Source organism: Carassius gibelio, chromosome B11 (assembly GCF_023724105.1).
Source record: "Carassius gibelio isolate Cgi1373 ecotype wild population from Czech Republic chromosome B11, carGib1.2-hapl.c, whole genome shotgun sequence".
NCBI lineage: Eukaryota > Metazoa > Chordata > Actinopteri > Cypriniformes > Cyprinidae > Carassius > Carassius gibelio.
In genome coordinates this window covers 11,381,771-11,409,297 of record NC_068406.1, presented here as the reverse complement: position 1 = coordinate 11,409,297, position 27,527 = coordinate 11,381,771, and the positions used below count along the sequence as shown (strand labels likewise).

Here is a 27,527-nt window from a genome sequence, read left to right as displayed (position 1 = left end):
TCATTTGGACAACTTTAAAAAGTGATTTTCTCAATATTTTTATTTTTTTTGGACCCTAAATTTCCAGATTTTCAAATAGTTGTATCTCGACCAAATATTGTCCTATCGTAACAAACTATACATCAGTGGGAAGTTTATTTATTCAGTTTACCCTTATGACTGGTTTTGTGGTCCAGGGTCACATATATCAGACAACCAGTTCTGAAGCAAAATCAGCTATCGGACAAAAAAAATCATTGATTAGATAAACTTGAAGTTTTGTTTTTGTCAACAAGCTCGAGCCCTTTGCACGTTTGGAAGGGGGCCAGCAAGTCCACACTACTTACCCAGAACAGATATTTTAATCAGGACTATGACCTGGACCATTTTGTGCATGGAGGGCAGGAACACCCTCACAGGGTTAACAGTCTCACAGTCTCGAATGCCAAAGGCCCTTAGAAGCGAATTGGAGCCTCCAGTGTCGCAAGAGAGTGTTTTCCTGAAATCCGAACAGCCTCTGAGGAAATGGCATAGATGGAAAGAAAGAAAAAGGAGCTAGAGAATAAGAAAGAGAGATACTTCCAAATGGCTCTTTTCCTCTCATCATCTATCTGTCTATTCATCCTTATCAGATCTCCTCTTGAGATCCTCATGTGGCCGCAATGCCAGGTTTGAATGATCATTACTCGCTATACACAATACGTCCAGTGTTCCTCCTATAAAAGCGGATACTTAAGAGGCCTGGAGAACAAATCGCTCTTGACTGACTTCATTTTAAATGACCTGATTTTACATGACAGCACAGAACTGTTAATAGAGACTGGATGACATTAGAGACATTATAAGAGGGAGATCATGGTGCACTCAAATTAAAATTAATGCTCAAAAAGGCAGCTACAGAAATGAAGTGCCATCTTTTAATTAAAAGAGCTAGAACATAGAAAAATACTCTAGAATGTGCATGCACATTAGCTGGAATAAGACCTTAAACATAATTTTATGTAGGCTACTTCGATATAAGGGTCTGCTGCCAAACCCATTACCATTTCCACTTGCCCATAACCTGTCCATTTGTGGTTGTGTTCTCATCGCATAAGTGCTGGCAGACACATGCGTAATAGCCTTAGCACATTAATTATAGTGTATTATAACTGTATTTGTTATTGCTGTATTGGGTGTAATAGTCAATGAGACATGTAATGTTCTCAACCACTCTGGCCAAAACCGACACCTTAAAACCAACAGTAGTTATTTTACAAAATTTTAAATGATATCTGCGGGCAACTACGAATGCCACAATTTAGCATATAGAGGTTAACCACATTAGTAAAAATAAGCTGAGACTGGTATGAGGCTCCCTGGTTTTATAGACTTTCTAAGGATAGATTCACTTAAAAATGGTTACTTCTCAAACTAACTTCTAAATGCGTCACCCTGCATGTATAAAAGTATGGGTATTTTGTGAATATAGTAAACAACGCCATTTATAGACAACAATTCTGCTGATTATTTTAGAACTCTTTGCTTGATGTCAAAGTCATAAATCTAATGTCCGTTTTGATATCAAGTACAAATTAACTAGGCTTTCAAAACAACCGAAAGTATACATTCTTTCAAAAGTGAACGAGTCAGTCTATTGTTCGTTATCTGGCTCGGCTCGGTGTTCATCTTCACAGCAGTTCAGTCAGTGTACTGTTTGAGTGCATGCATTAATCCGGGATATTGGTTTGTTTGAACTCAGAGGGAGTGCCAGCCACATTATAAAAATTAAAAGCTTTAGTCATTTGTGGATTAATGTGTATTGGAGATGCGAACCGTTTAGAACGATACAGTTCGATTTGGTGAACTGGTTCAAAAAGATCCGGTTACATCGAATGATTCGTTCACAAACTGGATATCACAAACTGCTTTTTTTTAACTCTCTCTCACAACAGACACGGAAGAGAAGACAATGATGAATAAAGTCATAGTTTTTGCTATTTTTGGACCAAAATGTATTTTCGATGCTTCAAAAAATTCCAACGGACCCTCTGATGTCACATGGACTACTTTGATAATTTTTTTCTGGACAGTATACCGTTCACACAGCTTCAATGGAGGGACTGAGAGCTCTCTGACTAAATCTAAAATATCTTAAACTGTGTTCCAAAGATAAACGGAGGTCTTACTGGTTTGGAACAACATGAGGGTGAGTTATTAATTACATAATTTTGCAATTTGGGTGAACTAAACTTTTAAATGTAAAGGTCCTCAGATCGGTGTAAAAATTTCATCTATTCAATAATAAACAGATCCAAGGAGGGTCACAATAATATTCCCCTGAGCCAAACCAGAACAAGCAGCATATTTCATGTGGATGTCATTGAAATCTTTGAATTCAACTTCGAGCTCTAGTACTGCATCACAACAGCAACGAGCTCAATGGTGCCATCTATGAATTCTCCTCAAAGCACAAAATCTTTCAGGTGCGTCATCCGTCTACACTTATCCAAAGCAACTATAACTTACTCTAATCCGTGCTGAACACTTTTTTAAAAGCAGCAATCCTGACATGAGTTCAGCATGAGGGGGACAAGTTAAGCAAACTCTAGAATAAACTCCCAGTGGGGTGTGTGTGTCCATATGTGTGTGTGTAGTCAAAGGGGGTCAGAACCCCCTGGAGGGAGGCTGGCGACACAGACTCCTTCGGCTCTAAATCAATTGTGCATGCTGGGTCACCTTTCTAGTCATAGAATTAAAATCACACATTCAAACAGCATCGATTTGCATTAAATGAGCTGTGATTGTGATCGATAACCCCCTGTTGGTTCAAATGCATACAATATGACGTCTGGATGCAGTCAATGGTTTGATTGATCATCACTGAATCAGTGTCATTCCACTTACCAAAACAATCCATTTCTACACCAGACCAAACAAGATTGGGTTTCTCCTAAAACTCTTATGGAAAAGGTACCACATCTGCCACTGGTTTAAAAACCCTCACCGTTGGCATCATGGGAGATTTTCCCGGGGGAAACGACCTTGATGAAGTTCATCACAAAAGGGAAGGAAGTTGCAAAGCTCAAAGAACAATCAAGATGTTTTTGATTTACTCTTCAAGTGGGGTGGAATCGCTTTACTAGAAAAGTGAGCTGCTTTTGTAAAAGTGGGGTTCACAACTCCTGACCTTAGAAGTGGGTTGATAGAGTAAATCAATTTAAGGCATCTTAGACAGTCATACATTCTAGTTTAATGAGCCTCAACTTGTTCAGTTTGGCTTGGTATACTTCAGTCATGGAGTTCCTGATAATAATAGCACTGTAAAATAGAAAACTGATAACATATCTAAGAGTGGTTGACATATTGACACAGCTAACTTAAACACAGAAGGGTTGGGTTTTAGATCTTCAAAGCTTTGAGAACAAGGCTATTCAAGGAAAGTTTTAGAGAAACGCTTCAGTGACCATATAAGCACATGGACCGAACTCAAATAAGAATGGAGGTTTAATAATCTTAAAATGGGTGTGTGTTTGACAATAATTAGCAAATTCCTGTGCGTGCTGTGAGGTGTTATGGGCCTGAAAACAGTAGGCCTGCAGTTTGGTGTGGACGGCAGGTGCGGTCTTATGATGAGGTTTGCAGTCACTCTCCAAAACCAATTAAAAGCGCTAAATGGGAGTTTGGCTCGAGAGCTCTGCGACTGCAGAATCCAAATACTGCTGCGCCCTGCTTGACAGGGCAAGCCAGTAAGCAACCATTCAGCTTTTTCCTAGAAGAACAAAGTAATTGGCAAATTCATGACCTTTTCAGCAATAACCACATTACATCCTGCTGGCCCCGATATATTAAACGAACAATTTAGACATCATGGAGCTAATCAAAGAATGTGGGTAATGCAAAGGGATGGGGTTCCAGCACTGCACCGCTTCATGATTTGAAATATTTAAAAAACAACTGGATCTACAAACACACTCATTGAAGTGTTAAATCCATTTTGATTAAAGCGGAAAAAAAGCCTTGAATAACAAGCTGTGCTGCCCGGCTTTTGTTATTAAGTCTACCAGTGCATTCTAGTCTGGCGTTTGGCAAACAGGGGAATTGCTTGGACCCTTCTCTCAAACAGCAAATCGTAGGAAGGATCTCCGGCTGTGTAGACCTGGGGCATACTGATGTGCGTAGCTGATCTTGACAATTTAACTTTATGCTTTTTAAACCCCCAGGTGCAGCCGGCCAATTGAACTCAAAGATTTTCAATGGTTTTTACAGCACATTAGGTTCAGCAAGAACCATTTGTCACCGGATAAGCTTCACTCTATGGACCTTTTGGTTTAAAAGTAGAAGGATTCCAAAAAGGTGGTTACTGCAGCGATGCCATAGAACTATTTTAGACTCAATGAACAGTTTTTTTTTTAAAGAACCCCTTTTCACTGTAAAGAACCTTTTGAAAAGCTTTCGTGGATGTTAAAGGTTCATCATGGAACTAAGGATGCTAGTAAAGAACCTTTATTTTTAAGAGAGTACATTACTTGTTCTTCAGATCAGAATGGAACTGATTGACTCAAATTCTTGTTCTTGAATTTGATGAGACTGTAAATTCCTTTATTTGTAGGAATAAGCATTCATCTCCGAGAGCGTTTAGGCCCGGTGTTAAAACAGTAGACTCATCTGCAATCTTTTCATCAATAACATCTCACATCTCCCATTTTGCATCTGCTATCGATTATTTCAGAAATGTGCTTAAAAACACACTACTGAAATAATTGAAAAGGCATGTTTGGTTTTCTGTATATTTCTCTGAACCGTGTTGAAGTTTCAAAACGATTGTTTCTTCAACTCTTTTTTGTGTTTTTAATTACTCTGACACCGAATGAAAGTGGACACAGCTGAATAAGAAAAATGTAAGATGTTTGACGGGAAAACCATTAGAAAAGCACAGACGGTTTTCACTCATTCAGCGTGCGGTTAGATCGGAGAATCCGTCTACGCAGTGAATTTCCCGTCGAACCTAGAACATTTATCAACTCATCAAATTCAGTCATGAAAACCAGAAGGTAGCATGTGAGAGAAGTATATTTCAGAAAGTTCGCACAGTTCCCCAAAACCACAGCCCACACAAATAGAAAGAAAACCAGAAGCCCATCATGAGAAAGCCAAACAGAAATGTACTCTTACCTTTGAAGGACAAGAATACCCGAGGGGCATTCTGAGGTTCGCTGTCCGAACCCAATATCAGGACTGATAGAGCCAGGAGAACCTGGGCAGACCATCGACTGTCCAACAGCATGGTGCATCCGTTGGAGTCAGAAAGACACAACTGCAGAAAAACACATACTGTATTGTGAATAATATGATGTCACTTACTTCTTTGCATGCAAGTTTATGCATGCCGTATTTCAGAGCAAAAAAAAAAAAAAAAACTGTAAGCACTACGTTGTATTCAAATTAAGCTACTCTCATTCTTCAAAGCTTAAACACGCCTCCTTTCTATGCAAATTAGGTTCATTATTGTTTGCACCTTGAGCTATAATGGCACACTATTTTTTTTTAAATAATTGTGTAAATTTTTTATTGCAATATCATCAAATGAAGACCAACAGATTGAGATGGAAAATATTCAGTAAAAATGGGAAATTCATGCTAAATACATTCTCTTAACATCTAAGCAAAAGCCAATGTCATATCCACAATTGTGTTCGCCCGTTGTATTCCAGATACTTTAACTTTCCATATGTTTTACCTCTGGGCTACCTTCAATAAGAGAAGCTAAGGGCCTTCCGCAGTAAACATTTCACCAAAAAATAAGGGTTTGGTTACATTTGTTTGAAACATACAGCAAAAGGATTTTCCCCATGAGAGTATGTTGACAAACCCTACTGCTGCCACATACAGTAGATGGATCTCTTTCAGATGGACAGGAACAAGGCTGCCACCCATAGAGGGGCTGCACTCATGTTGCTCAGTGGCAGCGTGACACATAATCCTAAAAACGTGAATCGGTGCGGAACTATCTCAATCAATGATACAGTTCCCAAAGCACATGCTACTGACATTGATCACAAATGTATGGACAATATATTTTAATTTTATTATAAAGGAACAAACATCTCAAAAAACAGAAAAGTACAACTAACAGAAGACGATCAGTCCAAAAAAGCGCTGCTTGGCTGCAGAGCGTTTATGAGTGGAAGCAGCTGTTTAAACCTCAGCTATTTGCAGGCAATTTGTTAACTGTCCGGCTGTTTATCTAAATTCTCTGCCTCTTTACCTCACACAAGCCAGTGAAATTAAACAACAGTTATATGAACACAAGTGCACACAGACACAGTCCGAGGCAAGCAATTACGGATACAGTCTCACAAAAACACTGAAAGAATGGATCAATACATACACCCCAAAATGTATGGCTTTTAGGGCATTTTTTTATGAGAACAGTCAAAATATTATGTGAAAAATTGTTGGATAGCAAGAAACATTCAGGCTGTTGCATTCAAATCTCCTTCTTTTATTGATGCTTTAAACTTAACTCCCACTTATGGGGAACTTTATCAACAGTTAAAGACTTTTAACTGTAATAAAATAATTCCTCAGCTACTACATTAACACATATGAACTCTTATTTAATAAATTCCAATATGAATAAATTAAAATAATAGCTTGCCATTTATTTAAGCAAATCTATAAAACAAAACGAATAGAAGGGGCTCTTCAGCGACTCATAACTCAACAAAATCGAATTTGGCTTGTAAATTTAGCCTTAATGGAAGTGCAAGTGCAAGTTGTCAACATTCATAAAGTCTTCTGACTGATCAGCAAGTTGACTGGTCTCACTTATTTATTATGCAGCTCTTTCTACAAGTTCTTATTCTCTTTGGCACTACAGCATCTATATGTACAGCCCATATCTGCATTTATTGTGTTTGTTTATTGTTAGTTTGACATTTACTCTGGCCCCTGGAGACATTGTATGTTGTTTCTTTTTCCCGCCACTCAGCAGAGCAATGAAAATAAACTATTTTGACTCTCTTAACTGCCTATTGTGCTGTTATATATACAGGAGTGCTCGGATAGCTCAGTGTATGGTTACCTTCTGACAGACAAAACACTGGGAAACCTCAAGAAAGAAGCCTTGCGAAGTAAAGCAGCTAGGTCTAGCAGTGGAGAGTAGAAATAAGGGATAATACAAATAATGATAAGGTTATTTAGTGTGCCCACTGGGATATTATTAGCTGTTGTGGGTAATGCAACTTAAGAGAATGAGTTATGTTTAATTTAATCAATATTAACATTACATTTTAAGCAGTTTTTGAGTCATGTGGTGTGACTTTACTGCTATACTTATTCCATACATGCAGTGTTTCGGAGCACATTACACTTTTAAAAATCACTTTGACATTATATAACCATTAACTTGTGAAGGCAGAAAAAAACGCTTTTCGACATACCTATATACAAATTTTAAACTAAAACTGTGATGTTGCCAACAACCTATATACAGCAAACAACAATCACACCCATAAATTCAAGAAATTACGTTTTAAGAATGGAGAAAAAAAAAACAATCTGCCAACAATGAATGTTAAAGAGGGCAATAATTATTATAGGAGCTTGAAGGATTCAGGAAAAAAAAAATAGCATTTAAAAAAACTTCAAAACCTTAGCGTTTTAATGTGTCTTATAACAAATATATTAATCATAAAATTAGTTATAATACTAAGAAATGGAAAGGCATGCAATCTAATGTTTACCTGCTTACTCTAAACTGTCCAGAAAGAACTTTGAGCTCAACTCAAAGAGTGAATCCAGTAAATGTCTGTGAGTTCTGGTTTGTGTTCGTATGCCCCAGGTCCCGCAGGTATAGTGAGGTACAGTCTTTATCTCTCTGAACACCTGAGCGCGGTGCACTGCTTCTCCTCTATTATAGTGTTCATCTGGCAACTGTTTTTGTAAAATCCCGTTTGATATCGAACTAAGAAGCCTTAAAGGAGCGTAAAGCCACCTGACAACTCCGTGAACTGCTTCAGCGCCCTGGCTGTCCGTCTGAATATCTCCAAACACAAGCGCACTTCTGCCCGCACTCATTCGCTCGCCTCAAATGCTGTCCAAAACAGCTTGGCAGGTGGATGCATTGTCGCTCATTTACATATGACACGCCCATTGGGTGGGAAGTTTACCTTGGAGCTACGCCCCCTTCAGTACGAGCTGCTGGGATGATCTTCAACGCAGTGTAGTGTATGCCAAGCGGACCTCTGGGTAACACTGTGAATGCGATTACATTCATGTTTCATTAGGTGGAGTAAACTCAGTAAGAATACATCAGAACTTACATATGTGCAATTAAAGTGAGGGACGCAATATTTGTGTTTTTTTTTTTTTTTTTTACAATATAGTGTAATTGTGTAGGCTAACGTGTGGGCTATATATCTATTTCATAACCCACTTAGATGAGAAAAATGCGGTATTATGCTTATTTGCTGTGGAATAAAAGAATAAACCCATACTAGCAAACATTTAAAACAAGGTTTACCTAAAGGCTGAACTGTGTTCTAAAGACAGGAATATATTTGTAATACAATCATAGACTTTTAAAAAGTTATGTGGTTTGTGTGTGTGTGTACATGTCTGTATTATTTAGATATTTTATTTTTCACAATATTTTCTGTCCATTTTTTTTTTTTTTTTTTTTTTTTTACCTTTTAGTTTCTTGCTGTTTCATAAAATTTTGTAAATGTATTTGTTTGTATTAACTCTTTCTGCAAAATGTTGTGAAAAATATTTGGCCATTTTATTTACAGAATTGTTTTTTTTTTTTTTTTTTTTTTTTTTTTGACAAATAGTGGTGGAAATAGTCAATAGCCTTTTGAAGCTAAGACAATAACTTATGTGTCATTACAGAACTTTCAAAAAATAGCCTATTCTCCGTCATAAAGAATGTAACAGCTAGCATCCAGTCTTTCTTTAGCAATGTAATGCATTGCATATACAGTATATTCAACAATCTATATATCTATTTATATTTTATTTGTTTACAGGTCAGAACATGAGAGCATTGTGCAATCGAGATTTTGAACTCCAGCGATTTCCCTTCAAGGTCTGCAAATCTAAGAACTTTGAAAAGTCCAATTTTGTTGACACTGGAATAATCACATCCAGTTCTGCTGCTTTTTTTTTTTTTTTTTTTCAAACATATGCTTTGCTTTGAAACACAAACTAAGCAATGCAATTACAGTTAGAGAGCCTCAGGTTTAATTTATCCATGACTCTTTGCACACCACACACACACACACACACATTCAAGTCCCTTCAGCTCAGCCTGTAAGCAGAAACACATTCTTGTATTAGGGAGTAAATGCTTCGCGTGTTAATACATGACAGAGGATTTTAGATAAAAGGCATACCGATGCTTGAAAAACTACTTGCGCCAAATTTACAGACAATATCATCATGCAACTTGTCTTCTTTCTCATAGTCTTTCAAAGACATGAATAAGTGTCGCTCTCCTTGATGCAGTGACATTTCTTAACAACATTCATCTGTTCAAAATGACTGTGTGTGTGTGTCTCCCTCAGTTAAGGTGATAGCAACATGGTGCCACTGCAGCCAGTGCTGAACCCACATGGAATGCCAGGGGAAAACCTCTAGGAGAAATCAAGAAGGTTTTGTGGTAGGTATCTTTTCTTTCCTTTCTTCTTCTGCTTAAGATTTATATATAAAATACTGTTACAAAAAATTATCCAAAATACAGCAAAAGCAGAAATACTATGAAATATTTTTTTAAATATTTAAAATAACTGCTTTTTATTTGAATATATTTTAAAATGTCATTTATTCCTGAGATCAAAGCTATATATCAGAGTGTAACATTTTGAACAAATAAGATGGCTACAAACTCAACAGACTCGTCAATTTCCCATAGTTCTGCCGTTCCGCAAACTCTTCAAATAGAACCACTTCCTTCTTGGTCAGCATAAACTATAGGATGGTCAGAAAAAAGTGGGACATCAACATGATGGAAGTGTTCTGTAGCAGTCTGTTTACACACATCTTTGTCTCTCACATCATGAAGTTATTTGAAAACCTTCAACTAATGAAAAGTCATTCGCTATTGTCAAAAAAGATTGAAAAAGCTAATTCCAGGCTTTGCATTGCTGCAATTCTGTCGCTCACATTCTTTATTAGCCTCCTATTTAATCTACATTCGCCGCAAAATTCCCATTATAGTCACAATGCAGCCTGCCGGTGAGATTGGGCTCGGGCTGAAGAGGTTGAATGGACAGAACCGGAGAATGAAGGGGAATCTGTCCTTTTCAGCACCGCCGAAGCATTCACCCCTCCCTCCTGTCTCGCGCCGACCTGCAATAAAATTGTTTTCAAAGACGACTTGGCAGAGGTCAAATGGAAGATGTCTGTAAATGAAAGCAGCCTGACTTTGTCTCCCTCCAGGCGAACTCTGACAACTTCGACAACTTATCTTTTCAGCGTGGGGTAAAGAGGGGCTTCTGGAGGAGGCAGGTCTTCACAACTGTCTCAGAAGCCGTCACCCTCTCCTTTATGTGGAAATAAAAGGCATTTCAGATGTCAAGACTGGATGTGGAGTCTGAGTGAGCCCGTGAACTTGTTTCCACCATGCTATTGTCTTTTATCCATTTTGCTGTATTGACATCGAATCTGCCCTCGAGAGATGGACCCCTAATACGGCTGCAGAAATATTAGTTGAATGTTTCAGTGGGATGACATGACGAGCTCACAGAAATAACAGACCTGCGTTCCTGTGGTGCAGTAAAGCCCTGAGGATTCAGGTGTTATTGTACCTGTGTGTATCTGTGAACTGTGAGTGATAATGAAGGGTGCAGGCACTTTAGTCACAAGTGTTCACACTGTGATTACCTCAGGGGTCAATAACCCGACACCTTTCCCACAGCGGAGGAGTGTGTAGGAAACTGTGGGCCCTTTAGTTTTGGGCTTTTGTGTTAATAGGATGTGTATGTGTGTGTAGTTGAAAAATGTCCCATAGGATACATGGCAAAACCTTGATTTTGTGGATATTTTTTTACAATAAATTGTTAAATTAAATTTAGATGTAATGAATAAGCTTTCCATTGATGTGTGGTTTATTAGGATTGGACAATATTTGGCTGAGATACAATTATTTGAAAATCTGGAATGTGAGGTTGCTAAAAAATCAAAATACTGAGAAAAGTTGTCCAAATGAATTCTTAGCAATGCTAATCAAAAATGAAGTTTTGATATATTTATAGTAGGGAATAAAAAAATAAAAAATATATTCATGGAACATGATCTTTACTTAATATCATAATGATTTTTGGCATAAAAGGAAAATCAATAATTTTTTGATCATGTGACACTGAGTATTCAGTGTCACATGATCCTTCAAAAATCATTCTAATATGCTGATTTGATGTTCAAGAAACATTTTTATTATTATCAATGTTGCCAGTTGCATCCTTGCTGAATACAAGGTTGTTATTTTATTCGTTTCTTTATGTGTAAAATTAAAATGTTTTTTTTTTACCTTTTAGCTTTCTTTCTTTTGGATAAAAATATCCGTTTTTTTCTTGGATTTGTGTTTACTTACATTCAAATGCGACACGTTAATATAAAATACAGCAGGTTTGATGTCAATTACCAAATGTCAGGAGTTCTAGCATAATCATATTGAATATGATGCTACTGTATTGCTTCAGAAGATTTATAAAAGTGTTCTCATCTTTTGTGGTGAGATTTGGTAACACTTTAGTTTTGGGATCAGTTCTCACTATTAACCTGCAGTTTATTAGCATCCCTATTATTAACATACTTGGCTGTTTATTAGTTCTAATAAAGCACATAATCTGCATGACCATATTCTACATCCCTAATCCTACCAATACCTAAACTTAACATCTACTTTACTGACTATAATTAAAATGCAAATAAGGAGTTTATTGAGGCTAAAGTCATAGTTAATTGTTTGTTAGCTGAAATTGGACCTTAAAATAAACTGTGACCTAAGTTTTTTGTTATATTTGGTGCTTAGCTCAAAGATCCTCAGTCGACTGCTGGCACTGAAACATTTATACTGAGATCTTTGAAGAAACCTACCTTTGGAACAAACAGCCTACTGTAGTTTCCTCCTTTCACTCTGAAGTCGTCCTCCAGTGCTCTTCAAAAACAGACAAACGATCTCTATTTCTGTCCAGCCTGATACAACCTCATGCCCCCTTCACTAAAGTACTGTAAAAAGCAATGTTTGTTCCTTGCACCATTTGGTCTGTCCCGTCTCAGTGCTAATGGTCCTGATTAGTCTCCTGTACTGGTTTCCCTCAGGTGCATGGAGATTTGGAAACCGTCATGTGCTCTTTCTCAATTTGTGGAGGTTAAAGTGTCACTCCTGTCTCGGTACTTAAGAGGTTCTGTTGAATAGGCCTCTATTTGTACCCAATCAAAGAAGACATATCACATCAGCCATCTGAATCACTCAGGAGGCATTAGCGCTATTATCGTTTGGAAATAAACACATCAGCCTAATCATTTTACATCTTCAACATTCAAAATTTTCATAATCTTTTTTCTAAATCTGAGTTATAATTCTACATACTGTTTACTACCTTAATTCAGATTCAGTTTAAAACCAGGAATTTAAAAGCTGTTTCCAACTCAATTCTGAATGCCACAGCACCCTGAGAAGAACTGGGGGGGTAAGTATTCTTCAGTGATGGACACACACTCTAGAACTTTTCCATATGTACAGCACACACACAACACACCCTCAAACAGTACGACAGATTAAATGGTTGAATTAATGAGAGAACATGTAGTAATCTTACAGCCTCAATAGGAACCTTATGCTGTGACAAGATATGACATAAAAAAAAGCCTCCTGACAAGCCAGCGGTAGAGCTGATGTCCCGTCTCTCTCATTAGCATATATATGAGAAAAGTTCTCTCCTCTGCCTCTCACCTTGAGCATTCACAGGTCTTCATCTCCGCTCAAACACTCTGCTCCAAATAACTCAGAGCAGAGTTTATACATCTTTCCCAAAGTTCTGATTTTTTTTTGGTCTCATTTTCTTTCTGCAGCTGTGAAAACAGGTTTTATATGAGAGTCGTGGACAGTCAAACTCTTTGTCAACTTTCAAAATAAGAAGTGAAGTTTTATTTAGGCCGTTCGGCTTTGGCAGAATGAAATATTATGAGTCACCATCACTGAAGTCCTGTATACAGGGCAAGGACATAAAATGTGTTGGACCTTCAAGAAATAGGAAAAAATATGTTTCAGCTGTTTGTCATTTGTATATAATGTACTTTAAGGTTTAGTTCACCCAAAAATTACAATTCTGTCATTAATTACTCACCGTCATGTCAATTCAAATCCAAAAGACCTCTGTTCATCTTCAGAACACAAATTAAGATGTATCAGATGAAATCTCTAACCCTCCCATAGACAGCAATGGTCCTTACACGATCAAGGTCCAGAAACGTACCAAGGACATCGGTAAAATAATCCGTGTGACTTCAGTAATTCAACCTTTATCTCAAAAAGCTTTCAATTTCACTTTTTGTGAATGAAAGAAAACAAAAATAATTACTTTATTCAACAATTAGTCTCCTCCACGCCACCCTAGTGCCATTTTGGAGAATATCCACTGAACGTGAACAACGTATGCTGTTCTGTTTCAGATGTGTCACGTACTGTAGATACCTTGTCTACATTGTTTAAGCTTGGATCTGAATGTAAATAATGTATCCGTGTGACGCAGCTGACACAGAACATCATATGTTGTTTACGTTCAGTGGATACTCTCCAAAATGGCACCAGAGTGATGAATAGTTGAATAAAGTCATTATTATTATTTTTCGCATTTTGCATTAAATCTCTCCGTCTGATTTTCTGCTGAAACATTGACCTGGTGTCAACGTTTCAGAGTTCCAGGTTTTCATTCAGATTATCCTATAAGTATCTCTTTTCACCACAATCAGTCAAAATTACTAGCATTTCAACACACTAATACATATATTTTAATCAAGGACACAAAGAATCGTGTGAGGATAAACCAGGTTTTGGCCGCCAGCCCAAAAGCTTAAACATAAAACCATCTGTATTTAATAACTGAAGACTACATTTTAAGAGCTTGTCCTTTGACTGACAGTTGTACCAAATAATTGGAAACCATAGAAGGGTCTCGCTTTCTCTTTTCTTTCACTAGTTTCCTTACACTTTTTACCCATTATATGTGGAAGGATGAGGTTGAATCCGCTGTCCACAGACCAGCAAAAACAGACCACACTCTTGAGAGCGCAGGAACAGAGCCATCCCTGAGTGTGTGTGTGCCAATTCTCTCACAGATTCAAATTTAACACTACACCTTCATCTCCACATAGAATTAATGTTTAAAAATACCTTCATTAAATACACCTTAACAGAATAAAGCCACAAACCAGAGCTCTCTGCTGCACTGCTAATTCAATAATTCCCTGTAATGTTTTTCAGACCCGTTCAGACCTGATCCTGGCTTGTTCTGTGGGAACAAACACGCTTGGGCTGGGGTGAGTTGGGGGGTGCGAAAAATCCAAACCCAGCCGACCAAGTTCAAACACTGATTTAATTCAGTGCAAATGGAACAACCTTGACAAATGCATGCGTACATCATAGGAGGGTTATGTTATGATTCATTTATGTGTCAGGGTTTGGGTTCGGTCCAAGGGAGGCACAGGTTTGGTTTGCGGGCACATGCTCTGCCCACAGGACTAAAAAAATATAAAATGACCATAAAAATGACTGTTTAAAGTGCAGAAGAATGATGAAGTGAGTAAAGGGCTGAAGTAAAATGAAATGCTAGTAATTATGACCGATAGGGGTGAATGGACATGCTAATGGGATGGTCTGAATTAAAACATGAGGGAACTGGGTACAGGTTTTAAAAACGGAATAATCACACACACACACACGCGCGCGCGCGCACACACACACACACGCGCGCACACACACACACACACACACACACACACACACACACACACACACACACACACACACACACACATATATATATATATATATATATATATATATATATATATATAGTCAGTTAAACCTCTTTTTAAAGCAAAAACAACTTTTTATATATTTATAAAAAATATTAATACAAATTGATTGGGAGAGTGATGTTCATAACTATTAATACATCTCTCTCTCTCTCTCTCTCTCTCTCTCTCTCTCTCTCTCTCTCTCTCTCTCTCTCTCTCTCTCTCTCTCTCTCTCTCTCTCTCTCTCTTTAAGCTATCATTTTATCCAGCTGTCAAGATTGAATACATAAATTTGAATGTATAAATGTTATACAACTTTGTCAAGTAACCATGAATGCAAGTCAATGTAAAACAAACCAAGCATTTTTGTAAATTTGGCCCAGGATACACAAAGTAATTCCTATCAAAACACTTTCAGGCTTCAGTTCAAGTGTTTATATCATTTAAGCCATCCGGGAAGGGGTGTCCAGGTTTAGCTTGTTTTTCTGAACTGGAGAGGCCGAAATGACTCAAGTTCAGCATTCTGGCACATTGCTATGGGAAGTTAGCTATTTTATTTATCATTTTATGTAGATACTTGGTTTAACTGTATTTTTGGTCAAATAAATGCAGCCTTGGTGCGCATAAGATAACTTAATGAAGGAACAATCCTCCTGACGTAATCTGAGGACATGCTTAAGGCACGACAGATGAATCAACCCTTGAGGGGTTTGAACTTACAACAATGAAATCCTTTGATCATCAAAATCTTTAATGAGCAGGCTACACTCATTAAAGAAAATTAAGAAAATGTTGATTTAAGGTGCCGAGGCTATGCTGGATGAATTCATGGAAGGAGTGAGGCAAGTAGCCATGTACATACTATTTTCTTTATGACTGTTGCCATTATAAGCATCATTACGCACTCCTCCCAAACTCCCATTAGGAGAATGATCCATCTCTATTTTTAATCGAAGTTGCGACAATCTCACCAGAGAGATCTTAAAATGGGTGGAGGATGCTGTATCGTGCGGTGACATGTTAAACAATGTGCTTCATCTGTAGTATCTGCATCATCTAAAGAAAAAACAAACTGAAATGTCATGTCATGAGGGTCAAATCAAATCATACCTGATTCTGATAAAGCTTGCAATTACAGAGTGAGCAGTCATCGTAAACAAGACAAATGAAAGCATCTTGGAAGGTAAAAGAAAATGCTTTGCTAGATTGAGAGGTTGTGGTGAAATAAATGAGTGTTGCCTCATTATACAGATTTGCAAGAAATAGGATATGTATTTACCCGTATAATAATAAAATTAAATAAAAGCCCACATTATACTCAAAGATGAAGAGTAATACTGTATATTGTGTAGCAACCTTGGTGGGCACATCGTGTGCCTACTTCCTAAGGATACAGCGTGTGTGGCAAGTCCCGGTTGGGAGGAAAGCTATTACAGCGTTTATGCTTTTTAATAGTTCATCTCAGTGGCATTTCAGCTGTTGGCCTTCCTCCCTTCCTGCTACCAGAACACCAAGATCAAGGGCAAAGAGATATGTTCTTGTGTGTGTATGCCAGTGCTAATGCTAATGCAAGTAATAAAACCTTGCCAATCTCAATTAAGAATAATGACTGGCACTTTTTTAATGCTCCAAAACACGCAGCATAACTGCCATTGTAAAAATCTTATAAATACTTCATCATAAAGAACCACAAACAATGAAGAAGGCAGACAACATTGCATGTGTTTATAGAACACAAAATTATGTTTCTATAGAAAACTTAGACTGATGGATGGCATAAACGGCTTGTTAAACTGCATAATTAAGCACCCACAATTAGAAGAGTCTGAACGAAGAAATGAAAACAATGATCTCAGTGTTTGAGGTTTTGAAATTGTCTTATCTACGCTTGATCGAGTTCAAAACAGCTCTCTTTGTGAATTTGTGAAGGCCATCTAAACTCTATGACATCATGCTTGTGCACACTAAAAATGCTAGGTTATTTTTTAACCCTAATGCTGAGTTTAGCCTGTTAGGTCATTTTATTGGGTAGTTTTCAATATTTTTACCCATGTACTGGGTTGTTGTTGTTGTTTGTTTAACCCAAATGCTGGGTTCATTTTGTTGGGTCATTTTATTGGGTTATTTTTAATATTTTATAGCAGCCCTTCACCAGCTCAGATTTCAACGAAAACTTGCACACACATTAGCAGTGTTTTGGTAAAAAGCGATTACAGACAACAGTTGAAATTCTACTTTGAAATGTTACATTTTTATGTCTAAAATGCTTGTTAAACGAGTTTGAATGTATGTAATATTGTAAACTATGCTGTATTCAACCAAATAAATTAGTCTTATAGTTTGTCGTGTTGTCAAAATCTTTTGATTTTTGCTGTTGCCTTTAGTAATTTTTAATTTCGTGTCCATTTTAAACCAGCAATATAATACATTTTGACTTTTTTTTTTCAATGCAAAAAATTTACAAAATGGAAACTATACAAGCCAGGCAATTGTCTTAAACCTGGATTTTATGTTGATATGAGAGAATAGATTTGAGTGGATCTCTGTTTTGTTCTTTCTTATGACCCAATCTACCACACCCAGAACAATGGTGGAACAACCTGGAATACAAAGACTTGGAGAATACTGGGGAGAAAATCCAAAATCCTGCAAGCAATAAAATCTCCATAACAGAGCTGTTTCACATAAAACACTAGTAAAGCATTAAGGCAAGCCACAGCAGAGGGGGAAAAAAAGAAAAGAAAAATCCCAGAAACAGAGAAACACAGCATCATGCATAATGTTAAATGCCATCATTACTGTCTTGGATTGCAATGCTCAAAGCAATCTTAAAACCTCAAAAAGCCACCAGTAGGTTTCATTTATGCATTTGGCAGCTACTTTTATTCTAACCTAGGTTCACTGGCAAAACTTGCCTCACCCTATACTTTTGCATACAACTCACTGCAGTTTGCAGCTGAAATGAACAGTAGTGCAGCAACCTCCTTCAACTTTTATACCATTTTACACAAATAATGATAAAAGGGGCAGATTATTGATTAATAAAGACTTATTTTCACACAGTCCCTTGCAAAACACATTGTTAGTATACTTTTACCAGAGCACATGAATTGGAAACTAGTTTGTAGGCTTTTCTGGTATTGTAAACTTGCTTGGTAGACCAACTGGTAAAGTGTTGTATTTGCGATGAGAAAAGCTTAGGTATAAATCCATGCAACCTGAATCAGGAGAAAAGACTCGTAGAAATAAACTAAAATGGCATGATTGCATTTTCCTCTACAGTTTTAGGGATAGGTTTAGTGTAGATGCTACGCTATTTTCAAATGCAACTGAGCATTAACCTTTCACCACCAGTCACCAGACATTTCATTTCTGAACTGCGGTGATATGTAATATCATTGTCAGATTCACGTTGTTTTGTTTTGTCTTCAGCTTTTAAGAACTGATGCTTTCTGCGGTAGTAGGCAGAACTAATCTCATTGGCTGCACAAACTGCAATCTCATTGGCTGGCACTTACCTATTATCATCCCCTGTTTTGCTTTCAGCAAATCAATTCAAGCAAACACAGACAACGTGATTAATATTCATGAAACCAGCGGCACATTAATCCTTAGTATGTTTTATATTGTTATTAGTGGTATAATTTATAGTAGTTTTGTTATCATTTACATTTACATTTATTAATTTAGCAGACACTTTTATCCAAAGCGACTTACAGTTGAAGACAGTGGAAGCAATCAAAAACAACAAAAAGAGCAATGATATATAAGTGCTTTAACAAGTCTCAGTTAGGTTAACACAGTACACGTAGCATGGGATTTTAAATAATATAATAAATAAAAAGAAAACAGAATAAAAAAAGAATAGAGCAAGCTAGTTAGAGGTCTTTACACATACACACACACACACCTATAATTGCATAATAAATGAAAAGAAAAATAGAATACAAAAAGATTAGAAAGGTAGTTAGATTTTTTAAGAAAAGAATTAGAATATTGAGTGATAAAGTTAGAGGGTCAAATAAAGATGGAAGAGATGTGTTTTAAGCGGATTCTTGAAGATGGCTAAGGACTCAGCTGCTCGGATTGAGTTGGGGAGGTCATTCCACCAGGAGGGAACATTTAATTTAAAAGTCCGTAAAAGTGACTTTGCACAATCAAGCGACGTTCACTTGCAGAACGCAAGCTTCTAGAGGGCACATAAGTCTGAAGTAACAAATTTAGGTAAATGGGTGCAGAGCCAGTGGTAGTTTTGTAGGCAAACATCAATGCCTTGAATTTTATGCGAGCAGCTATTGGTAGCCAGTGCAAATTGATAAACAGAGGTGTGATGTGTATTCTTTTGGGCTCATTAAAAATTAATTTTGCTGCCGCGTTCTGAATTAATTGTAAACGTTTGATAGAATTGGCTGGAGACCTGCCAAGAGGGCATTGCAATAGTCCAGCCTGGACAGAACAAGAGCTTGAACAAGGAGTTGTGCAGCATGTTCCGAAAGAAAGGGCTTGATCTTCTTGATGTTGAATAAAGCAAATCTGCAGTATTTTAGCAATGTGGTCTGAGAAAGTCAGCTGATCATCATCTTTTTTGTAGAAACACTAAATGACAAACAATATCTTAAGCACTACCGTCAATCCTAAATTAAGTAAACATGACAAATATGCATTCATACATGGTTATTATAATTACAATCATCATATAATGCAAAATTATCATAATACCATATTATAATGTTTGACTGATGCTAAGTGTACTTTCAAATATATAAAAAAAGGCAAAATTATTATAATACCATATTATAATGCTTGACTGATGCTAAGTGTACTTTCAAATATAAAAAAAAAATAAACTGTGCCATTTTACAAACATATATAAAAGTATATCAGATGTATTATTATTTATTATTATTATTATTAAAATTTTTAAAGTTACACAATAGTTACTTTCCCTGGTACTTACTTTTATAATGATGTAATTCAGTTACTAACTCAGTTACTATTTGTGAGAAATACAGTAACTAGTAACTTTAACTAATTACTTTTTTTTTTTTTTTTTAAGTAACATGCCCTGCACTGCTCATTTCACTTTAAAAGTGTTGCAAAATGTGCAACGGAATATCAATTCCCTCAATCACCTTATACAACCTCTGGCTCTGGCTGAGATCACAAATGTGGATGAACAGCATTGTGGGAGAATTCAGACCTACAAGAGCTCATATAGGTCTGCAAGGAAATTACCTTCAGATTCATGTCATAAACGTGCCAGAATTTCCTTGCTTAGCTATGAATGTTAGTCATTGTTACTTTCAATGATATTTAATGAAGTTGTCCCCAATGCTGGGGTTTATACGTATATGATGCTTTAGCCGAAGCATGAGAGAAAGAACCCAACCCACATTATTCCTTCACTTTAATGAGATGCCAATGTCCCTGGGCAGCCAGTTCACTCAGCAGCCATCTTGGCAATGTCAACAGGCAGCTATTTTCTAGTCATATAAGTGCAGCCCCTATCTACTTCAATGAAAAAATAATAAAATATACAAGACTGTTGGCTACGATTACATTTTAATAACATGTTAAACCATAAATATAATTCGACAACTGCCATCATAAAAGTTGATTCTTCAGCTCAAATCATGGATGTATCAGTAGGGCTCTTTTAACTAAAAACCAGGACATTTCTACAGCCGCCTACTGAACACTGCAATTCCACCCTATATTGTCTCTATACTGTATGTGTCTGTACTAAAGTACTGGAATATTGATATAGTAATAACAAAAGTACTTACGTTTAAGTATAGGGAAAATCATTATAATAAAAGAAATAAAATTTTCTTTTCTTTTTTCTTTTTTTTCTTTTCTTTTCTTTTTTAAACAGAGAAATAGAAAAGCAACCAAATAAATAAGACTGATATATATATATATTCCTATGGGGTCAGTAAGATTTTTTTCCCCAAAAAAATATCAAGCAATGTAACATTTTTCTACATCGATAACAATCAGAAATGTTTCTTGAGTTGCACATCAGCATATTATAATGATTTCTGAAGGATCATGTAGAAAATGGTGCTAAAAAAAATCAGCTTTACCATCACATGAGAAAGAATTAGGTTTTAGAATGAATTCAAAGAGAAAACTATTATTTTTGAAGTTGGTGAAATTGGGCAATAAATGCAGCCTTGGTGAGCATAAGCGACTCAAATATACATATCACCAACCTCAAAAATTTGAATGGTTGTGGACTTTTTCTGTAAAATGTTGTAAATCAAATCATGATTATCAATTTATATTATGTTCAACAATACAATTATGTATTTATTTTAAAAATAAAATATTTTATTTTATTTTATTTTATTTGTTTACATGGTATTCTGCCTTCCGTTCATTGTGATGATTGTAGTTCATTGTTTTAACCTAACAAAAGCTAAATGAAGGTGCATTATGGCGGCAGCTCTTTGGTCTAGTCTGAATGGAAACCTCAGGGCTCTGGCAGTCAGGAGCCAGGAGGATTAGGCGTGTTGGAAATGCTTTTGTTACCAAGGCACTGCGGCTGTTGACTTAGGTGCTTCTGCCTGGTTGCCTCAGGTTAGTTGCATCAGATCAGTAAATGTTAGCGACAGCTCCGTTATTGTTGGCACTAATATGGTTGATGGCGCTAATAGATGATGAATGCATGTTGACGCACAGCAGCATGTTGATGGGAGTGTGCAGCACTTTTTTTTGTCTGCTTTTACTGTACTTTCCATCCCTCTCCGCCCAAAGGATGTAAACAGGGGTCCCTTAGTTGGCAGGTGGGATGTGATGATGTCACAATGTGCCTTCACAAATATATTTATCTCATGGCTCCAATACTCAGAGCTACTTGGAAACACCGTTCAAGCAGGAAACATTAACTATTATAAAGTGGCTTCCTGAAACCACCCGCTTCCTCTAAAAGTGCCTGGTCAGATCCAAATTCACGCAACTTCCCTGCTTTGTCACTTCCTATGATGCTGGGCTGCACCTCATGCTGGTAATGACATAATATGATTTCACACCCATTTTGCAAGCTGTTATATAGATCTGGGAAATTATTAATAAAACAAATGTACGATTTGATCCTAAATGCTATGGATTTTAATAGTAATAGCCTATATTTGCTATATTTATTTGTTATATATAATAGCATATTTCTGACATACAAGATACCACAGTAAATAACAATACTATTGATTAGTGGACTATTCCCCTTAAAAAAGAAATTACAAATAAAAACTTTGTAAACATAAAAAAAACGAAAAAAAAAAACTTGATTGTAGGAACATTTAGACAATTATTGTATGTTTATTTTAAGCCTATAAACCATGCCTTTTCCACTTGGAAAAAATTAAAATAAGTGAATGTTTTTTTTGTTTTTTTTATCCATGAAATTAAGACACCTTCAAATGACAAGAAATTGTATTGTGCCATCTCAGGCTATGTTATTTATTATTTTATTTATAATTTGTTGGGTATTATTTGTCAAAGGTTTTCACCGACACAAGCGTTGCTAGAAACTCTAGTTTAAATGGAACTATGTGAAAGTTTTCACATATATGAGAAGAATTTTAGTCCCTCTTTTCACTGGGATTGTTTAAAATTTAGGATTTGTTTATATAGTTTTATGTTTGTCATTCAGATTCAGAACATCCTAATTTTGGATGGTGACCACATGCCAATTAAGAAAAATATATTATTTTTAAAAGAAACTTTTTTTTTTAAGGGCTTAGTTAAAAACAAAATATAGTAAAAGGTAAATTGGAAAAACCTTGAAGGCAGTATCAAATATAATTTGTATAATTTTATGAAACAAATGACAGAAGCAGGATTGACAGAGTAACAGGGATGATAGGACACACATTCTTCAGAACGCTGCACATATGTTTTTTACATTATGTAAAGTTTTACCATTTTAAATTGCATTATATTGTTTTGCACCTGCTTGGCATAGTTGTATGACAATAGTAAACAGTCAATTCTCTTATTTGTAATTCAATGTACATGGATGCATTATTGACAACGAGTTATGTAAATCAGGAAATCAGGGGAGACCAATAAAATTATATATATTTTATAGAAAAAATGTATACTTGTGCTATTTTTTTTTTTTTTTTTTTTTTTTTTTTTGCCTTTATTTTGCAAATTAAAAGCCCTTTTCATACAAAGAAAAAAACTCACACTGAGGGACAGGCCCAAAACCTTACCCTAATCAGCATAAATACTATTTAAATTATTTAAAATAATATTTAATTGAATTTTATAGAAAGACCCATGATCTAAACTTTTCTGAAAAAAAAAAAAAAAAAACTATGATCATTAAATAACTAAACATTTAAATATCATCTTATAAATTATTGAGATATAGAGTGATAACTGTCTGTTATGTTAATATCTCATTGATTGACATCATCAGACTTCCTCTTTGACCTTAAAAATATCAGTAACTGCATCAGATTGCATATTTTCCTTAGTTTGAGCCTCTAAGTACTGTCAAATGGAGTTTTATTCTACTGTATATTAAGCTACATGAGCCATGAAAGCCTGATGTATTATATTTCTCAATAAGTTTAATAAGCTGTTCCACTTAAAAAACAAATTATCAAGTCAAATGTCAGGCTTTAAAGGGATAAGGATAATTATACATATGTCTATAAATAAGGCTCCAGGTCTCCAAATCAGAAACTCTTCAGCCTCTTCAAAAATATTCAAGAAAAAAGGAAAGAAAAGAAAAAGGTCTTTCCAACATCAAGGTGAAAACTGCCGAAATGTAATTACCTCAAAACCAGCCCGGGGCAGGAAGGATATCAGAAAACACAGGAAAGTTGTCGAAGCAAGACAGAGTTTTAGTCAGAATATTTCAAGAGAATGATTGCAAGTTCTGCCAGAGTGCTGGAGGGAGTGGAAAGATGCATGTCTGGGCCCTTCAGAGTTTTAATATCTGAGTATAAAAATATGTGCATTGTTAAATCTGTGTCTATAAAAAGTGGCCTAAATACAGTATTATTGATGTCAGGTGAGTGGTGTTTAGCTAACAGGGCATATATCTACTCAGAGAGAGACAGTTAAAGCAGCAGAGACAGAATTAGAAAGCACTGTGGATGTTTTTAATTTTCACTTTTCCCTCACAGACATACGATCCACTGGTGCTGCTGCCAGAATATTAGCCAGCATGATTCCCCTCAAAGCCCGAGACACACAGACCCCAGTGTATTGCCTTCAGGATGTTATGAACCAGGTCAAGACTTGCTCACACTGGTATACACATCAGCCATCACTTTTCTTGGGCACTGTTCAGGTGTTAGATCATGGTACTGGCAACAGTCATCCTGTCAAAGCCAGTGAGAAGCAAATTTGAAACCACATTAAAAAAAAAATAATAAAAAAGTTTCTAAAGCCAGTGATCCTCTGCACCAGGTTTATTATTTTGCAACTTTATCGATCTAACAAATACCAACATGTAAAAATTTGATAAATTATGCCTGTCAGATATTTTGGCAGAGGTTTTTTGCACTGATTTAAAATGTATGTGGACCTACTCTTTAGTTTGATCACAAGCTGCTAAATCTGATGTTTAAAATAGGCATGATTCAATGTAAAGGCAATGCATTGTTTTTCATTTGTAATATTTTTCAAAGAATCCTTTATGCTTACCAGCTGTATCAAAAAATGGATTCTGGGGGTAGCAAACATTTATAAATAAATCAAAATAAATCTGAAAACAATTAGTTCACATCAAAGACACAATTACTAAAGAATTACTGGAATGTCAAAAGAAAATACTGCATCATTGAAAATGGGGGGGGGGGATAAGTGCTGATCATTGTTGGCCCACATGAATGTGTTTAAAGTCAAAACTTCCTTCAATAAAAAATGTTTTGAGCTAATTATAGCCTAAACCATTCCAGATACTTCCTCTCCAGCCAATTAATGGCTGTGAAAACCAGTAATGTAAGCACTTTAATGCAGCAAAAAATACACTGAGCTACTATAATACTTTTCAATATTTTCAATATTTTAATAAATATTTTTCAGACAAAATGTACGTGTAAAGTGAAAAAAAAAAAGTACGTTTTAACATATCAAAATCCACATATTTATTTAATCCACATAATCCAACATATTTATTTAAGGACTGTTTTCATTATAAAAAGTGTTTGATCTGTGCATATTTCTCTATTGATTCAATATTAAAAGCAATATTATGAAATATTGTGGTTTGAAGTTTTTAATAACCATCTTAATAAAGCTTTTCACTTCACAAGGCACTCACTGATGGACTGGAGCTACTTGGAGATTATTGTGATGTATTTTTCAGCCGTTTGGACGGCACCCATTCTCTACAGAAGATCCAATGGTGAGCAAGTGATGTAATGCTTAATTTCTCAAGATCTGTTCTCATAAAGAAACAAACTCATCTTGGATGTCTAAAGGATGACAAAATGTTCAGCAAATTATCATTTTTGCTTGAACTATTCTTTAAAATAATCATATTCACATTTGTTTCTGTTTTTTTCTTGAGAATTGCATATCTCATTTGTTATGCTTCTGAAGTCAATTTAATTGGTTTTAATAAAAAAAAAAAAAAACTCATGGATTAATTTACCAGCTGTGACATAAAGGTATTGTGGAGTGTTAAGTGCCCTTCTAGCTATGAGTGTAGACAAACAGATCTGTTTTGCTGGTGTTAAACAAAGAGCCAGCAGATATTATCTTAGCAGACAAGATGTCATGCATAGAGGATGAGGGCGAATCCCTGTTGTGGTCTGGGAGGTTTTTGGAGTATTCGCGTGAGTGTGTGTATATGCGTGAGTGCTGAGGGTCGTTTCCGTCACTAATGCTCATGTCGTGCATACCTGGCTCCTGTCCCCAAAAGATCATGATATAATTCACATGCCAAGCACCAGCCTGTCCTGCCCAACTCTTTTGTATGTCTTACAGTATAATCTACATCCCAATGATCTGCTTCTTAACATGTTCTGCCCTATAACCCAAACCTGGATCTTGTCACACTAATACCTCAGTACCTACTTTGAGACATATGAGTGTCAGCCAAAGCCCCAGTGGCTTATCACAGCCAATGTTTGCCTGCAAGGAACCTTTGGGAAATGCAATTCACCTGGTCTCCACCCTTGGCTTACAACCTCACTCTTTCCCATTTGTAATAATTGGTCACTTCCTTTCAACTTGTGCTTATCTCATTGTATTGTTAGAAGAACACTCATTATATCCCCCCATCGTCAATGTTTGTCATTAAGAGCTTGACAACCTAGGGCTGTGTAAAGAAGAGATTTATACAATTGGTGTTTCCAGTATTTTCGTTGCCCTGAAGGGAAACAACAAAGAGCTTCTTTCATCTTGACTTGTTGGAAGGAAGCAAGGCTGCCCACCTCAGTTTGTTTACTGACACATACAGGCAGGAAGTAATATCATGTAGTTTTACCTTCAATAACGAGTTTAATAAACTCTTTACAGTGTGAAAGAGTGAACGTAGTACAAATTCACTCTTTCATATTGTAGACAGTACTTAGTTGCAGGTGTATTAAACTTATGAGATTAAGTAAATAGTAAGTACATAATTTACTATTTACTTACTCTCAAGCTGTTCCAAACCTCTATGATCTTTTTCTTTTTTTCTTCTGTTGAACACAAAATAAGATATTTTGAAGAATTAGGGTAACAGTTGCTGGTCCCTGTTGATTCTCATAGTATTTTCCATACTATAGAATCAGTGGGGACCATTCTAAAGTACTTAATTCAGCATGTTATATGGATCATTATGTGTAAAATCAACCAAATTTCAGAAATGTCCTCAGCTGTTTTTTTTTTTTTTTTGTGAAGAAAGCTAAACATGTATAGTAATGAAAACCAAAATTTACCAATGGCCCATTTGGTTTTTGACCACTGAAAATGTGCGCAATTCAACAATTTACTCTTGGAGCCATATTTAGATCCCATTATCTCTAGAACTGAACCAATACAGGGCTTTAAAAATGAAGATGCCAAAAGAAAAGATTAAGACCCAAAATCTAAAAGGGCATTAAGATAATACTTCTTGAGTTAAGACCCATTTACACCAATTACAATAACTAAAAAGTCCACACCACAGCTATAACAATAAAGGTGCAGAGAAACGATATCACTGGAATCACTTTCAAAATGATTTTTTTTTTCCAGCTGATGAACGATAAAAACACTGACACCCAGTCGGAATCCATCAGGCTGTCACAAGCTCGAGAATTTAAAGGGCAGACGAGTGTGCACTTAGAATAAACAGACGATATCATTCACTGGAATACAACGCAAATACAAAATTCTGGCATAAAACTTTAGATTGCACAGTCCAATAGATCTTACTCAGTGACATAATGACATCATTATCACATGGCACAGCTGATTGGTTCTCTCCTGTATCTGTGGCAAATGAGCTCACTGCTCAACATTCAAATACTTGGCTAGTGTTTTGCTGGTTTGATTGGTCAAAGTCAGCAAATTTTAGTAATAAACATATTAATCTCTGTGTAAAAATA

General features: G+C 36.1%; 1 protein-coding gene across 2 annotated transcripts in view; it reads right to left on the bottom strand.

The window, feature by feature from the left end:
- Positions 1-8,053, bottom strand: part of LOC127968371 (semaphorin-3F-like) — a 64,820-nt gene extending 56,767 nt beyond the window's left edge. For both annotated transcript variants that reach the window (XM_052569538.1, XM_052569539.1), the window contains exons 1-2: positions 7,707-8,053; positions 5,134-5,275 (exon numbers count right to left, since the gene is read on the bottom strand). In XM_052569538.1, coding sequence (XP_052425498.1) covers positions 5,134-5,245 — 112 coding nt within the window. In that variant the 5' untranslated portion in view covers positions 5,246-5,275; positions 7,707-8,053. The remainder of the gene's footprint in view (positions 1-5,133; positions 5,276-7,706) is intronic.
- Positions 8,054-27,527: the final 19,474 nt, after the last annotated feature.